Below are 17,352 nucleotides of genomic sequence, written 5' to 3'. Positions count from 1 at the left end.
TGGGTTTGGGGGAGAATGGATACATGTGTATGTATGGCTGAGTCCCTGCCCTGTTCACCTGAAACTACCACAACACTGTTAATTGGCTCTACCCCAGTACAAAATGTGTTTGTTGTTTAAAAAAACAAAACTGTGCTAAGAGATTAAGAACCCTTGGAATTCAACATTTCATCAGTAACAGGAGACTGGCTCTTGGCACAAATCTCAGTACCCTTGATTCAGGTATTTACCATTTTTGGGTAGATGTTGGCAGCAGGGCACCTGCATGTCCCTGAAAGTGAAGGGGCTCCCTAAATTTTGTTGCTTAGTACCTGGTCCCAGCCCTGGTTAGCAGTCATAGACAGCAAGATGGCAATTTTGGTGACAACAAGATGCTAGTAGGTGGATGGGGGTGGAGTGGTGAGTTGCATAGGAGGCCATTGTGTGCAGTCTGCAAAAAATTCATGAAAAGAGAGTCACTCCATGAGCACATAGGGGGCAAATGTCAGGGTGGCCTCAAAATATGATTGTTGCCTTACATTCTTGGAGGTATTAACATATGCAGACTTCAATGTTAATGGAGAGACGTGAATTCCTCTTCCACACATCAAAATGTATTTGGTGCATTTCATTCCTCCTGGAAAACTACAGAGAAGTTCCAGCGGTGCAACTGTGTTATTTCCCACTAAGTGTTTGCTTTATAATGAAGGAAAACAGGCATATTTCTTAAGGAACAGGTGTAGTGCTAGTGGATAGGAGAATAGCAAACAGCAGGGGCCCGCTACCTTGGCAACAGCCTGGTGTCCTAGCAACAAGCATATTCATTTGCCTGGCCTGCCCTGTGGAGTTCTGTCAACAGAGGTAAAGAGCTCACCCGCGAAACTTAAGTGGCAGCCTTTCTGTTCCAGAGTGGAGCTAGGCCAGTAAGTGTAAACTTGGAAGTGGAGGAGAAAACGAATCATTTTGCCAAGAAGCCAGTGGTTTGGAAGCTAAGAGGTCAGCAATGTAGGAATTAAATTGATTCACATTTACTCTTTATCTAGATATGTTGGACATACACTTCTTTTTTCATTTGTTGGCTCTCCTAAAGGAAGGATCAAAAATATGGTGGTGGTGGCTAAATTAGCCATGACTATGGCTCTGCCCCCCAGGCTTTCTTTGGGTTAAGAAGTGTGTTATTTCCCCCAAACTTCATTTGACCTGTGCCTTTCTGTTTGAAGCCACAAACACTACGAGAAAGAGGACAGGACAGTGGCAGTAATTTAAATGTGGGAGCTTCCCTTTTCCCACGTATTTTCATGGTAATCGTTAAATTCTGTGAGAATGATTGAGATTTTTGATCTGGAAAATGTCCAAAATATTTCATGAGACCCATAGGAAATTTCTAACGATTGGAACTAGCTATGGGATAGGATAAAGGGCAAATTTTCTGAAGCTGAGGCCAGGGCAAAAAAAAATATATATATAGACACACGTATAATTTCAAAGAGTGCATAATAAGGAATTAAATACTTAAAACTTATATTCCTTTAGAATGGTTTAACTTTTATTAGTATCATAGTCTAGTAGGTTATATACACACATATACAAAATGTTTAAAAATCTTTCATAACTAAATCAACAAGAAGCCAAAAAGAAAAAATATCTTTAATAATGAATCTTAGGGAATTCCCTGGCGGTCCAGTGATAGGAACTCTGTGTTTTCACTACCAAGGGCCCAGGTTCAGTCCTTGGTCAAGGAACTAAAAACCCACAAGTCACACAGTACAGCAAGAAAAAAAAGTTAAAAAACAAAAAATGAATCTTAGCTGTTAGTTTCTAAAAGAAATTCAATCTTTCATTTTGACTCAAAATGATGTCATAAAGTTCTAGTGAATTCATATTAAAAAAAAAAATAACAGAGTAATGAAACAAATTATAAAGTTAGTTTAAAAATTCAAGTGGATGCCTGAAAAATGTCTTTTGTAACTGTGGAGATCATTGTTCATAACAAAGAACATGCTAGTAACTATGCTGGGATCATTATGACAACTTAGGCTTTTAAAATGAATTCTTACACATTTGAAATGAATTCCTTACATCCAAGCTAGTGACTGACCAACCAATTTAGAGATTGAAACTACAAACAGATGGTATTATATTTCAGCTGATTACCTGTAATTGATTAGTAAAAGTAAAGCACATAGAGATGAGACTATTTTTTGGAGTATGATGTCAAGAAAAAAACACAAATGATACTGAGTGAAGATATAAGGCAAGTTTCAGCAGAGCATTAGGAGAACCTGGAAATAATCACAGGTAAAGCCAATCATTGCAGCAACGAAATTAAAAGACGCTTACTCCTTGGAAGGAAAGCTATGACCAACCTAGATAGCATATTAAAAAGCAGAGACATTACTTTACCAACAAAGGTCCGTCTAGTCAAGGCTATGGTTTTTCCAGTGGTCATGTATGTATGTGAGAGTTGGACTATAAAGAAAGCTGAGCACCAAAGAATTGATGCTTTTGAACTGTGGTGTTGGAGAAGACTCTTGAGAGTCCCTTGGACTGCAAAGAATCCAACCAGTCCACCCTAAAGGAGATCAGTCCTGAGTATTCATTGGAAGGACTGATGCTGAGACTGAAACTCCAGTACTTTGGCCACCTGATGTGAAGAGCTGACTCATTTGAAAAGACCCTGATACTGGGAGGGATTGGGGGCAGGAGGAGAAGGGGACGACAGAGGATGAGATGGTTGGATGGCATCATAGACTCAAAGAACATGGGTTTGAGTGGACTCCAGGAGTTGGTGATGGACAGGGAGGCCTGGTGTCCTGCGGTTCATGGGGTCGCAAAGAGTCAGACACGACTGAGCGACTGAACTGAACTGAAAGCCAATCATAAAAGGCAGAGAGTCTTGAAGAAGTTAGGGAAAGAAAATCTTTGTTAAATGTGAACCAAGAGAAAGTTACGTATGTGTATGTTAATGGTTTAAATAAACACTCAAATATATTTTAATTTAAGCAATGCCTTTAATTAAATGTAAACAGCAAACTCAGTCATGTCAGCTTCTATTTTAGTAACATGTTTAAAGGAGGTTACAAATCTAGTAACGATGTAGCTAGCCACAGTTTTTCTTAGGAAAAAAATTTATTTCTCTAGAAGTTTGTTCTAAAAGACAATATATTTATAGAAAATGAAATTTAACACCAAAGAGGTACCATTTTGCAAAGTATGTGACTGTTGGCTTGAGGTATGCTCATCAAAATGCATTTAGTTTTCCAAAGGAGAATTCTATACAAGATGTGACCAAAGGTTTAATAAAAGTTTCAAAGTCCTGTTAAAGATTTCCTAAGAGTCCCCATCTCACTTGCTTCCATTTTACTTCTGCTTCTCTGTGGTCACTATGAATGCGCAAGAAGCAATTTTGCAAGCATTTATATGGCTGTGAGCCATGTATGAGTCAATTAGATTGCCTATTTTTTAAATCTCTCTAACAGTTTATAAAACAGACTAACCCCTTCTCTCACACTGCGTCAGGCCTGGATTCTGCCCTTTTGAGGAAGAATACATTACACCAAAAAAAAAAAAACAAAAAAAACCCATGGTGAGATCAGAGCAGAACATTAGTATCAAACTCTTTTCCTTTCAAAAATGATCTAAAAATTCTTGAGATCTCTTTGAAACACATGTGCAATGCTCAGAAAACAGTGATTCTTTGGTAACAGAGCCCCACAGATTCCCAGGCCCTAATCACCCCCCTCAACACCTTATTCTTCTAGATTTGTTTGTTTTAGATGGACTAAACCATGTTGCTTCTCAAAATTGCAAATAACTTCCCATGAGAAACCCACTTTCCATGAATACAGGTCCCCAAAGATAGAAGTTTCAGGGATGTGAAACACAATCTGTTCAATATTACTCTGCTGCTGCTGCTGCTAAGTCGCTTCAGTCGTGTCCGACTGTGCAACCCCATAGACGGCAGCCCACCAGGATCCCCCATCCCTGGGATTCTCCAGGCAAGAACTCTGGAGTGGGTTGCCATTTCCTTCTCTAGGCCAGTATTAAATATAATGAACCAATACAAAGAGTGGCATGGATGACACAAAAACTATTTGTGTTATTTGTATTTCAACAGGAGGTTGAAAAAATGTTTTAATTGCCCTCAAGGGCAGCAGACTTGCCTTCCTTCCTCTTTTCTTCCTTCCTTCTGCCCTTCATTCCTGGGTGCTGATGCAGCCAATATCAGCATGAATTTGTATTCTCAGACCCCAGGGTAGATGCTGAGGCTACTAGTGATGAGACGTGGACTAATAGTGTGCTGAAAAAAATTCAACCTGGAATTTCTGCTTCATGGACCTACTTGACGGGCCTTGGTGAGACAACTGGATGCTATTTTATCCTGCATATACATTCTGCATTCGGCAACACAGCACTTGACGTGAGCCATTAGTTACATTGGAACAGGAATGGACCTCTGCTTGCTCATCATTTGGAGCCCAAGAATCGAGAGGAGCATGGCATAAAATACATAGAAACACCATGTGCTCAGTCGTGTCTGACTCTGTTGTGACACCATGGACTGTAGCCTGCCAGATTCCTTTTGTCTATGGAATTTCCAGGCAAGAAAACTGGAATGAGTTGCCATTTCCTTCTCCAGGGGGTCTTCCTGACCCAAGGATCAAACCCACGTCTCTTGCATCGGCGGCAGATTCTTTACTGCTGAGCCCCTGGGGAAGCCCGTGGCATACAATAGGCACTGAACTCACTGGAAAAGACCCCGATGCTGGAAAAGATTGGAGGCAGGAGCAGAAGGGGACGACAGAGAATAAGATGGTTGGATGGCATCACCGACTTGATGGACATGAGTTTGAGCAAGCTCTGGGAGTTGGTGATGCACAGGAAGCCTGGCGTGCTGCAGTCCATGGGGTTGCAAACAGTTGGACATGAATGAGCAACTGAACTGAGTGTGGCTTTGATTTACTCTTTCTGAACATTTCCAAATGCAAATAGAGAAAGAAAACAGTCATGCTAAAGCTATTTGTCCTCATTCAAACATACCATGTTCTCTACATCTCCTTGTATTTTGACTCATTGCTTACTCAGTGTAGAGTGTTTTTGAACAGCCTTTTACTTACAGATTACTCCAACCTTCAGATGGAGGGATAACACTTCTGTGATGCTTTGACAGACTCCTCTGTTTTGTGATGTTTCTTCCTGCGCACATAGCTTCTTATACTCACAGTTCTCTTATGGCATTGTGATTGTTTATTGACCTAATAGGATGTCCTCTCCCTAAACTATGAATTCCTTAATAGTAAGGAATATATCTTTTCATCATGGTAGTCCCAATTCTAGCATGGGTCTGTTTTGTTGGGATACATGCAATGTCCATTGAATAAAAACTGTTTCCTTTCACATCCCAACAGGAAAGTCAGACACCTGATCAAGCAATTTGGTTATAGTTTAATGCATCTTATGGTAGAAATATGATACAATGAGAGAACAAAGGAGGGGATGGTTACTTTTTCCTAGAGTTTGGGATTAGAATGTGTAGAGAAGATAACATTTGACCTGTCCTTGGAACATGACAAGGAGCTCACCAAGTAGATGACCTAGAAGAGAGAACACAATGAGCAAAGGCAAGAAGATTTAAAAGTGCACAGTATTAGGGCCTTCCAAGGTCATCCAGTGGTTAAGAGTCCCCTCTTCCAATTCAGAGGACGTGGATTTGATTCTTGGCCAGAGAACTAGGATCCCTCATGCGCTGGGGCCACTAAGCCCTTGCATGCAACTACTGAGCCCACAGGCCACAACGAGTGATCTCACGTGCCACTGCAAAGATCCTGCATGCTGCAACTAAGACCAGACACACCCAAATAAATATTTTTTTAAAATTATAGTATTGCTCATGGGGCTGGAATTTTGCTTCCAGACAAGGTGGAATTGCAAGAAGCAGATTTATCTTCACATCTGAACCAACTGTAAAACCAGATAAAATATATGAAATGATGTTTTCAAGATCTTATACACAGGTAACAAAGGACAGTGATGGATGCCAAATAGGAAACGAGGAAGATGAGCCCTATGATTATCCCAACTTACCTGGAGTTTTCAGGCTATGGTTCAGGGAGAAGGAAGCCAGGCAGGGCTCACTGGCCTGCCTGAGTCAGGGAGATGAAGCTGGGCATCTCAGGAAGCTTAATTTCCTTGAACCTGAAGAGATTCCTCCTGGAATCTTCAGCTGAATCCTGATTAAGATATTCATGTGGAGAAATTACCTGACACTGGAGAAAGAACCACCAAAAGGATGAAAAGGAATAATCCCTGGAGTTAATCCATTGATGAAATGGCTTTGGTTCCCATAGCTGGAATGGAAAATCTCCTCATTCACAGAGATTGAACAGATAGGGTTTGCACCAGCAGTGGGACAAAATTAGGCCTAGACTCAAAGTTGTTCTAGTTCCCTTTAAGGAAGCTGGAAAGCAGGAACTGTGTATTGGTTTTTTTATTACTGTGTAACACAGACACATCTATTTGTAAGGCCTCCCCAGACAGCCATTTTGCCTTTTTGCATTTCTTTTCCATGGGGACGGTCTTGATCCCTGTCTCCTGTACAATGTCACGAACCTCAGTTCATAGTTCATCAGGCACTCTATCTATCAGATCTAATCCCTTAAATCTATTTCTCACTTCCACTGCATAATCATAAGGGATTTGATTTAGGTCATACCTGAATGGTCTAGTGGTTTTCCCTACTTTCTTCAATTTAAGTCTGAATTTGGCAATAAGGAGTTCATGATCTGAGCCACAGTCAGCTCCTGGTCTTGTTTTTGCTGAATGTATAGAGCTTCTTCATCTTTGGCGGCAAAGAATATAATCAGCCTGATTTCGGTGTTGACCATCTGGTGATGTCCATGTGTAGAGTCTTCTCTTGTGTTGTTGGAAGAGGTGTTTGCTATGACCAGTGCATTCTCTTGGCAAAACTCTATTAGCCTTTGCCCTGCTTCATTCCGTATTCCAAGGCCAAATTTGCCTGTTACTCTAGGTGTTTCTTGACTTCCTACTTTTGCATTCCAGTCCCCTATAATGAAAAGGAAATCTTTTTTGGGTGTTAGTTCTAAAAGGTCTTGTAGATCTTCATAGAACCATTCAACTTCAGCTTCTTCAGCATTATTGGTTGGGGCGTAGCCTTGGATTACTGTGATATTGAATGGTTTGCCTTGGAAACGAACAGAGATCATTCTGTCATTTTTGAGATTGCAAGAGTTAGAACTGGACAAGAGTTAGAACTGGACATGGAACAACAGACTGGTTCCAAATAGGAAAAGGAGTACGTCAAGGCTGTATATAGTCACCCTGCTTATTTAACTTATATGCAGAGTACATCATGAGAAACGCTGGGCTGGAAGAAGCACAAGCTGGAATCAAGATTGCTAGGAGAAATATCAATAACCTCAGATATGCAGATGACACCACCCTTATGGTAGAAAGTGAAGAGGAACTAAAAAGCCTCTTGATGAAAGTGAAAGAGGAGAGTGAAAAAGTTGGCTTAAAGCTCAACATTCAGAAAACAAAGATCATGGCATCTGGTCCCATCACTTCATGGGAAATAGATGGGAAAACAGTGGAAACAGTGTCAGACTTTATTTTTTGGGGCTTCAAAATCACTGCAGATGGTGACTGCTGTCATGAAATTAAAAGAAGCTTGCTCCTTGGAAGGAAAGTTATGACCAACCTAGATAGCATATTCAAAAGCAGAGACGTTACTTTGCCAGCAAATGTCCGTCTAGTCAAGGCTATGGTTTTTCCAGTAGTCATGTATAGATGTGAAAGTTGGACTGTGAAGAAAGCTGAGCGCCAAAGAATTGATGCTTTTGAGCTGTGGTGTTGGAGAAGACTCCTGAGAGTCCCTTGGCTTGCAAGGAGATCCAACTAGTCCATAAGGAGATCAGCGCTGGGTGTTCTTTGGAAGGAATGATGCTAAAGCTGAAACTCCAGTACTTTGGCCACCTCATGCAAAGAGTTGACTCATTGGAGAAAATGATGCTGGGAGGGATTGGGGGCAGGAGGGGAAGGGGACGACAGAGGATGTGATGGCTGGATGGCATCACCAACTCCATGGACGTGAGTTTGAGTGAACTCCGGGAGTTGGTGATGGACAGGGAGGCCTGGCGTGCTGCAATTCATGAGGTCACAAAGAGTCAGACACGACTGAGCGACTGAACTGAACTTAACACAGACACACAAACGTAGCAGTTTAAAGCAACACTAAATTTATCTCACAGTGGTTGTAGGTCAGGAGTCTAGGTACAGACTAGCTGGTTCCTTTACTCAGAGCTCATCAGGCTGAAATGAAGTGAGGTTATTGGCTGGGGACTGATTCTCATCTGAGTCTTGGAGTCCTCTTCCAAGGACTGTTGGAAGAGCTGTTGGCAGAATTTACTTTCTTGCAACTATAAGACAGAGATCCCTGTTTTATTTGGATTGTAAAGGGATATAAATAGGAGCATGGTTTCTATACTTTATTTAAACTGATAAATTGTCAACACCAGCAAACTATGATAAGTTCTACATATATAAAATGTCATACTTAAAAAAGTATACAAGGTGACTTATGCAAACAAACCATAGATACATAGCAATGGAATTGTAAAATGGTTCAAATAACCCACTGGAAAACAGGAAAAAGAACACAGAGAAGCAAAAAAGAGAGAATGAACATAAAACAAAAACTGGCACATTCAACCCCTAAAATAATAATAATTACATTAAATGTTACTGGTCTAAAGTACCAGTAAAGACTTATTATAAAGCTAAAATAATCAAGACAGTTTAGTATTGGTGGAAGAATAAAAAAAAATAGATCAATGGAACAGAAGAAAGAGCCCAGAAAAACACTCACATAGTCAATTGATCTTTGATAAAAAACCAAAGGCAATGAGACGGAGCAATGACTGTCTTTTAAACAAATGGTACTGGAACAACTGGACATCTACATGCAAAAAAATTAATTTGGACAGAGACCTTATACCTTTCATAAAAGTTAACTCAAAATGGATCACAGATATAAAGTGCAAAATGCAAACTGTAAAATTTCTAGAAGTTAACATAGGCGAAAACCCATAATCTTGAATATGTAGAAACTTTTTAGATATGATGACACCAAAGGCATGATGCATGAAATGAAAAACTGATAAGTTGGATTCATTAAAATTAAGAACTTCCACCATGAGAAACACAATGTCAACAGAATGAGCAGACATGTCACAGAATGGAAGAAAATATTTGCAAATATTTTTCAAAATATCTGATAAAAGACTGTTGTCCAAAATATACAAAGAACTCAAAGCTCAACAATAAGAAAATGAACGACCTGACTTTTAAAAAATGGGCAAAAGTCCTTAATGGACAACTCACTAAAGAAGATACCGATGGCAAATATGCATATGAAAAAATGCTCAATACCTTGTGTCATTAAGGGGTCGAAAATTAAAACAATAATGAGATACCATTACCTACCTCTTAGAATAACCATATATTTTTGAAAACCCTTAAAAATTATATAATTATTTGGTCTCTTATACTAGAGGAAAAAATTTTCCTAGCTTCCTCTTTTAATAGAGTGAAAATGGTACAGAGTCATTACTTGTATATTAAGATAGATGCACACTCAGAAATACATAGAAACACATGCAAATTAACAGACTATGAACTCAGAGACCTTGTTCAAAATTTGTTTCTGTCGTATACTAGCTTCCTGATATGTATAAGTTAATTCATGTTCTGAGGCTCAATGGCTTTATCTATATACAATGGAGATATGTTGGAGGGTTATGATAATTAAAAAAGATAATCAAATAAAATTCTATAGAGGTACAAGGCACTTGGTAAGGACTTAATAAACATTGATAAATAAATATTCATTAAAATTATAAATTTTAACTCTTATTAGTAAATTCACCCAACAGCTTTCTCTGACCTTATATTTCGTATAATATATGAAATTTAAAATTAATAAATCTTACTATCTTAGTGAAATAGCTATATCTATTTCTTAACCATGAAAAAATATAAAAGGTATTTTTCATTAATTTTTTAATTTTTTAGGATGCTTCAATTTGAAAATCTAGTCATTAGATTTTAATAGTGAGAAACTAAATAATGAAATGAACAATCCACTTATTAATTATTGTGTTTTTATCTTTCACAAATGCTAGTTCTTAGTCATTATGAATGCATTTTCCCTTTCCCAACTGCCTATTTAATGAAAAATACACAAAACTCCAGTTTACTTAGAGTGCAAGCAATTGAGATAATCAAATAATTGAAAATTTTCTATACTTCGTATTTTGTAAGAAAATCCCAATCAAAATTAATTCCAAATAGGCAAGCTGATTTGGAGAACTCTTATTTTATTTATTATTATTTTTGACCACACTGCTCAGCTTGTGGGATCTTCATTCCATGCCCAGGGATTGAACCCTGGCCCTCAGCAGTGAGAGTGCAGAGTCCTAACCACTGGACCACCAGGGAATTCCATTGGAGAAATGAAAAAGAAAAAAAGTCCAGGTAGCTTCTATGAACCAGTCTGGTTCCTACTGATAGATGATGTTAAAAAGGATGACGTTGAAGTTCACTAAACATCTTTGAATTATTGGTATAATCTGTGCTAATCAAATTCTTTTAAAATATAATTTATTATGTATTAATTACTTTTGTCAGTCTCACACATTTCAAAAAGCACAAACACTGTGTGCAGAGAGTGTAAAAATACGGTTTGTGTAGACTAAGCTAGATTACACAAAAAGAATATATTCCGACCGACCTTATCTAAAACAGAAAATATGAATATACATCTTGAGCTGTAGTGAAGATTGGATATGAATTCTGAGAACTTGAAGACTGGTATTTAGGGGCAAAGTATTTTAAAAATAGCTGAGGAAAGATTTTTAGCTTCTCAAATTTAGTCTTTAAAAGATAAGATATATCATGTATATTTGTGGGAATATTTTGTATCCTTAAAATACCTTTAAGTGAACACGGCTTCACTGAAGATAATGTGGACAGACTGAATCATCTTGTTGAAAATAGAAAGCAGGGGAATTAGTATAAAAGCTAAAGGACTTTTAAAAGTAGTTTGCTTGTAGTATAAGTCAAATCATTATGCCTTAAACTTACACAGTAATATATGTCAAGTATATCTCAATAAAACTGAAAGAATGAAAATTGCTAAAATGCCAGCTGCTTTTCTCCATAAAGTAAAAAAGGAATTTGAAAGTATCAACTTTTCCAATTAAATTAAATTCTTTAGGTGATAAATCTTATAGGTACATATAAAAGGCAATATTAATAACTGACATTTGCTTAGAATTCTACAGCTTATTATTTCTTATTGGTTATCTTTTTGTTTTTCACAACAACTGCGGCAGGCATTACCAAAATCTTCATATTCCAGATGAAAAATCTGAGACGCAGAAAGCATACTCCTCATTTTCATCATTCAACTTTTCTACCAAATCACAACAAAGATAGTTTTCCCTTTCTTTAGACAGTAAGAACTGTTTTCTGGTTTTGTAGTGTTCATTTTGTTTTTTTTTTAAGTCCCATGATAGGGAAATGACAGTCATAAATAGTAAAGAGAGGTTGCTATTTTCTCCACCATTGAAACAGCAGCTAATGCTGCCTTCTTAGGACTAAAAACAACCTAACAAAACTCTGCACTATTCTAAGACCCAGAAATAGAGATCAAGTAGATCTTGGCTCCCTCTGGAATTTAGGTTGGCATTTAGGGAGTGGGAGTGTGTACTCTGGCATTAGGGATCACTCTGATGCTCAGTCCCACTGGTGTTTACGAGGACATTAGTTTTGGAGAACACAGGACCAGGAAATGGGCTAGAGGTCCTAAAATGTAAGGAAAAAACACAAGCAAGTTTTCATACAGGATTTCAAATTTCATTCAGTCTACTGTTTCTACTACCATCACAGAATCCTTTCTAAAATTTTACTCTTTTGCTAATGTGAGATTATCTTGTTGTTGGAGGGCATATATTTCAGTCACTAGATAGCTCTCAACTTGTTCCATAAGCCAAATAGTTCTGTTTTTAGAAACATATAAACTACTGTAGTTACCAGAAAAAATTAGATTTAGACATGTGAAAAAGTGAAAGCAATGACAGATTTTATTTTCTTGGGCTCCAAAATCACTGTGGACAGTGATTGCAGCCATGAAATTAAAAGACACTTGCTCTTTGGAAGGAAAGCTATGACCAACCTTGTTGTTGTTCAGTCACTCAGTTGTATCCAACTCTTTGTGACCCCATAGACTGTAGCCAAAGCCTTTGACTGTGTGGATCACAATAAACTGCCTCATGAGAAATCTGTATGCAGGTCAGGAAGCAACAGTTAGAACTAGACATGGAACAACAGACTGGTTCCAAATAAGAAAAGGAGTACATCAAGGCTGTATATTGTCACCCTGCTTATTTAACTTATATGCAGAGTACATCATGAGAAACGCTGGACTGGAAGAAACACAAGCTGGAATCAAGATTGCCGGGAGAAATATCAATAACCTCAGATATGCAGATGACATTATCCTTATGACAGAAAGTGAAGAGGAACTAAAAAGCCTCTTGATGAAAGTGAAAGTGGAGAGTGAAAAAGTTGGCTTAAAGCTCAACATTCAGAAAACGAAGATCATGGCATCCGGTCCCATCACTTCATGGGAAATAGATGGGGAAACAGTGGAAACAGTGGCAGACTTTTTGGGCTCCAAAATCACTGCAGATGGTGATTGCAGCCATGAAATTAAAAGACGCTTACTCCTTGGAAGGAAAGTTATGACCAACCTAGATAGCATATTGAAAAGCAGAGACATTACTTTGCCAACAAAGGTTCATCTAGTCAAGGCTATGGTTTTTCCTGTAGTCATGTATGGATGTGAGAGTTGGACTGTGAAGAAGGCTGAGCGCTGAAGAATTGATGCTTTTGAACTGTGGTGTTGGAGAAGACTCTTGAGAGTCCCTTGGACTGCAAGGAGATCCAACCAGTCCATTCTGAAGGAGATCAGCCCTGGGATTTCTTTGGAAGGAATGATGCTGAAGCTGAAACTCCAGTACTTTGGCCACCTCATGCGAAGAGCTGACTCATTGGAAAAGACTCTGATGCTGGCAGGGATTGGGGGCAAGAGGAGAAGGGGACGACAGAGGATGAGATGGCTGGATGGCATCACTGACTCGATGGACATGAGTCTGAGTGAACTCCGGGAGTTTGTGTGGACAGGGAGGCCTGGCGTGCTGTGATTCATGGGGTCGCAAAGAGTCGGACACGACTGAGTGACTGAACTGAACTGAACTGAGACTGTAGCATGCCAGGCTTCCTTGTCCTTCATCATCTCCCAAAGCTTGCTCAAACTCATGTCTGTTGAGCCAGTGATGCCATCCAACCATCTCATCCTCTGTCATCCCCTTTTCCTCCTGCCTTCAATCTTTCCCAGCATCAGGGTCTTTTCCAGTGTGTTGCCTCTTCGCATCAGGTGGCTAAAGTATTGGAGCTTCAGCCTCAGCATCAGTCCCTCCAATGAATATTCAGGATTGACTTACTTTAAAATTGACTGGTTTGATCTCTTTGCAGTTCAAGGGACTCCCAAGAGTCTTCTCCAACACCACAGTTCAGAAGCATCAATTCATTGGCGCTCAGCTGAAATAAAGATACTGTGCTACTGTACTCTATACAGTACAGTACAGTAAAGTACACAAAAGCACAACCACTTGTAGAGGATACACACATGTGACAATATACACCAGACACGTGAACCAACTTATGTAACTGGACATGCAAATGTACATTTGCATATTCAAATGTTCTCAACTGGAAGGTTTGAATGTAGGGGACTTAATATGATGTGTATATGATGTGTAATTTTTCTTTAGCTGCTTTTAAGACGTTTTTACATTTCAGTTCAGTTCAGTTCAGTCACTCAGTCATGTCCAACTCTTTGCGACTGCATGGACTGCAGCATGCCAGGTCTCCCAGTCCATCGCCAGCTCCCAGAGCTTGCTCAAACTCATGTCCGCTGAGTCAGTGATGCCATCCAATCATCTCATCCTCTGTCGTCCCCTTCTCCTCCCACCTTCAATCTTTCCCAGCATCAGGGTCTTTTCAAATGAGTCAGCTCCTCGAGCAGGTGGCCAAAGTATTGGACTTTCAGCTTCAACAACAGTCCTTCCAATGAACACTCAGGACTGATCTCCTTTAGGATGGACTGGTTGGATCTCCTTTCAGTCCAAGGGACTCTCAAGAGTCTTCTCCAATGCCACAGTTCAAAAGCATCAATTCTTTGGTGCTCAGCTTTCTTTATAGTCCAACTCTCACATCCATATATGACTACTGGAAAAACCATAGCCTTGACTAGACGGAACTTTGTTGGCAAAATAATGTCTCTGCTTTTTAATATGCTGTTTAGGTTGGTCTTAACTTTTCTTCAAGGAGTAAGTGTCTTTTAATTTCATGGCTGCGGTCACCATCTGCAGTGATTTTGGAGCCCCCTAAAAGTAAAGTCTGCCACTGTTTCCACTGTTTCCCCATCTATTTGCCATGAAGTGATGGGGCAAGATGGCATGATCTTAGTTTTCTGAATGTTGAGTTTTAAGCCAACTTCTGCACTCTCCTCTTTCACTTTCATCAAGAGGCTCTTTAGTTCTTCTTCCCTTTCTGCCATAAGTATGGTGTCATCTGCATATATGAGGTTATTGATATTTCTCCCGGCAGTCTTGATTCCAGCTTGTCCTTCATCCAGCCCAGTGTTTCTCCTGACACTTAGTTATCAATAGCTTGATTATGGAGGAGCCTGGTAGGCTGCAGTCCATAGGGTTGCTAAGAGTCGGACACGACTGAGTGACTTCACTTTCACTTTCCACTTTCATGCATTGGAGAAGGAAATGGCAACCCACTCCAGTGTTCTTGCCTGGAGAATCCCATGCACGGAGAAGCCTGGTAGGCTGCAGTCCATGGGGTTGCACAGAGTCGGACACGACTGAAGTGACTTAGCAGCAGCAGCAGCTTGATTATAATGTGTCCGGGTTGTGGTTTTCTTTGAGTTTATTCTGCTTTATGTTCTGTGAAATTCTTGAATCTGCAAGTTAATGTCTCTCACCAATTTGGAGAAGTTTTCAGCCATTGTTTCCTGAAATATATTTTTCTGAACCAATTTCTTTGTAGGACTCTATTGTTACAAATGTTAGACTTGTGATATAATCCCTTGACTCTTCATATTCAGTTTTTTCTAATCTCTTCGTTCTTCAGATTGGACAATTTCTGTTAATCTGTTTTCAAGTTCATTGACTTGTCATCTTCATTCTGTTATTGAGTTCATTAGAAATTTTAAATATCAGAGAATGTACATTTTAATATAATTTTGTCCTTTTTTATAATTTATTTTCTTTGCTAAGATCTCCTAGCTTTCCATTTATTTTATCTCATATGTGTTTACCTTTACCTCGTGAAGTCTCAGTGGTAAGAAATCTGTCTGTCAATGCAGGAGACAGCAAGAGATGCAGGTTCAATCCCTGGATCAGGAAGATCCCCTGGTTGAGAAAATGGCAACCCACTTCAGTAGTCTTGCCTGGAAAATTCCATGGACAGAGGAGCCTGGTGGGCTACAATCCATGGAACCACAGAGTAGAACATGACTGAGCACACGCGTGCATGAAATTTATTATAGTATCTGCTTTAAAGTCTCTCTCATAATTTCAACATATATGTCCTCTTGGGGTTGGCATCTGGTGATTGTCTTTTCTCTTGAAAATTGGTCATGTTTTCCTGGTCCTTTGCTTATCAAGTAATTTTGGATTATATTCTGGATTCTTTGACTATTGAATTGTGTGGATATGAATCCTGTTAAAATTCTCTAAAGGATGCTGTTCATTATTATTATCTCTATTACTGTTTTAGCAGGTGATTGAACCAGTTAGCTTCGGCCTACAAGTTTTGAAAACCACTCTCTAGACGGCCGGCAAGACAGCTGGGTGTGCACCAGCCTTGAACCTGCAAGCGGACGCCCCCTGCCCCCAGGGACCCCCGCCCTGCCATGGCAGACTTCCAGCGCAACAGCTGCACTACCTTCCTGTGCACCCAAAAGGGAATGCTTCTGTTTGCCGAGATTATATTGTGCCTTGTGATTCTGACCCTCTACGGTGCCTCAACATCAGGCTATATCTCTCTGTCGCTGATTGAATTGATCCTAGCGATCATCTTCTTTATCATCTACACATGCGACCTGCACACCAAGATACAATTCATTCACTGGCCTTGGACTGATTTCTTCCGATCCCTCATAGCGGCCATCATCTACCTGATCACCTCCATTATTGTACTTGTTGAGAGAGGATATCGCTCCAGAATCGTTGCAGGGGTACTCGGCCTAATCGCCACAGCCCTTTTTGGCTATGATGCCTCTATTACTTGCCCGATGAGACAATAAAGACACACAGCAACACCTACTGACGCTGCTGATACCCAGTGTCTGTGAGCTGCCTTCATTTCTCTCTGTAATCTGCAAATAAATTAACTCCTTTCCCACCCCACAACACTCTCAGCCAACCCTGGGCCCCTCTGGTATGGAGGTGCAAGTGCCGCTATTCAGAGAATTTATCTTCCAGCCTACCCACCAGCCCTCCTGGGTGTGTCTTGGTCCCCTTTCCTTATACAGTATCCAAAAGGAGATGCCAATTCTGTCTGGTCTACGCCCTCACCTAAAGCACAAAATGGGGCTTCCCTGGTGGCTCAGTGGTAAAGAATCTGTCTGCCTATGCAGGAGACACAGGTTCAATCCTTGGGTCAGGAAGACCCTCTGGAGGAGGAAGTGGCAACCCACTCCAGTATTCTTGCCTGGAGAATCCCATGGACAGAGGAGCCTGGAGGGGTGCAGGCAACAGGGTTGCAAAGAGTCTGAGATAACTGAGCCACAGTGAGGGAGAAGAGAACCTCAGGTTTCATACTCCAGGCCCCAGGCTGTGGCTCACTCCAAATAACTTCCTCAATATGTGTGTGGGGAGGGGTGGAGGTGGGGGGCTGGGGGATGTGGTTCTATGTAGTAATAAACAAATAGCAGATTGTTAGAACAACAACCAAAAATGCACTTTCTGTGGGCAGTGGTTCTAATCTCAGTTCAGTTTCCTGACCTTGCTGATGCTCCTTCAACCACATACATCTCTAAGAGGTTAGTCTGAGATCTGGTTGGTGGTTTAAATCTTAATTCAAGCCCCCAAGCTTTTGCTGCTTTGTGTCTGTCCCATGCATATGCAGCTTCCCTGGTGGCTCAGATGGTAAAGAACCTGCCTGCAACATAGAGAACAGACTTATGAACACAGGGCGTGGGGAGGTAGGAGAGTG

General features: G+C 40.1%; 1 protein-coding gene across 2 annotated transcripts; it reads left to right on the top strand.

Annotated features, from left to right (window-relative positions):
• The first annotated feature begins 826 nt into the window (after positions 1-826).
• Positions 827-16,532, top strand: LOC102398480 (proteolipid protein 2). Of its 2 annotated transcripts, none has more exons than XM_006079199.3 (2): positions 827-975; positions 15,916-16,532. In XM_006079199.3, the coding sequence occupies exon 2, from the start codon at positions 16,049-16,051 to the stop codon at positions 16,439-16,441; it is 393 nt and encodes a 130-aa protein (XP_006079261.1). In that variant the 5' UTR covers positions 827-975; positions 15,916-16,048; the 3' UTR covers positions 16,442-16,532. The 2 variants fall into 2 exon arrangements, with proteins under 2 accessions (XP_006079261.1, XP_025129142.1); XM_025273357.2 differs by having other exon boundaries at positions 15,913-16,532.
• The last annotated feature ends 820 nt before the right edge of the window (positions 16,533-17,352 follow it).

This window comes from Bubalus bubalis, chromosome 22 (genome assembly GCF_019923935.1).
Source record: "Bubalus bubalis isolate 160015118507 breed Murrah chromosome 22, NDDB_SH_1, whole genome shotgun sequence".
NCBI classification, from domain to species: Eukaryota; Metazoa; Chordata; class Mammalia; order Artiodactyla; family Bovidae; genus Bubalus; species Bubalus bubalis.
The sequence above is the reverse complement of the archived record's forward strand: the minus strand, read 5'-3'. Positions and strand labels throughout refer to the sequence as shown.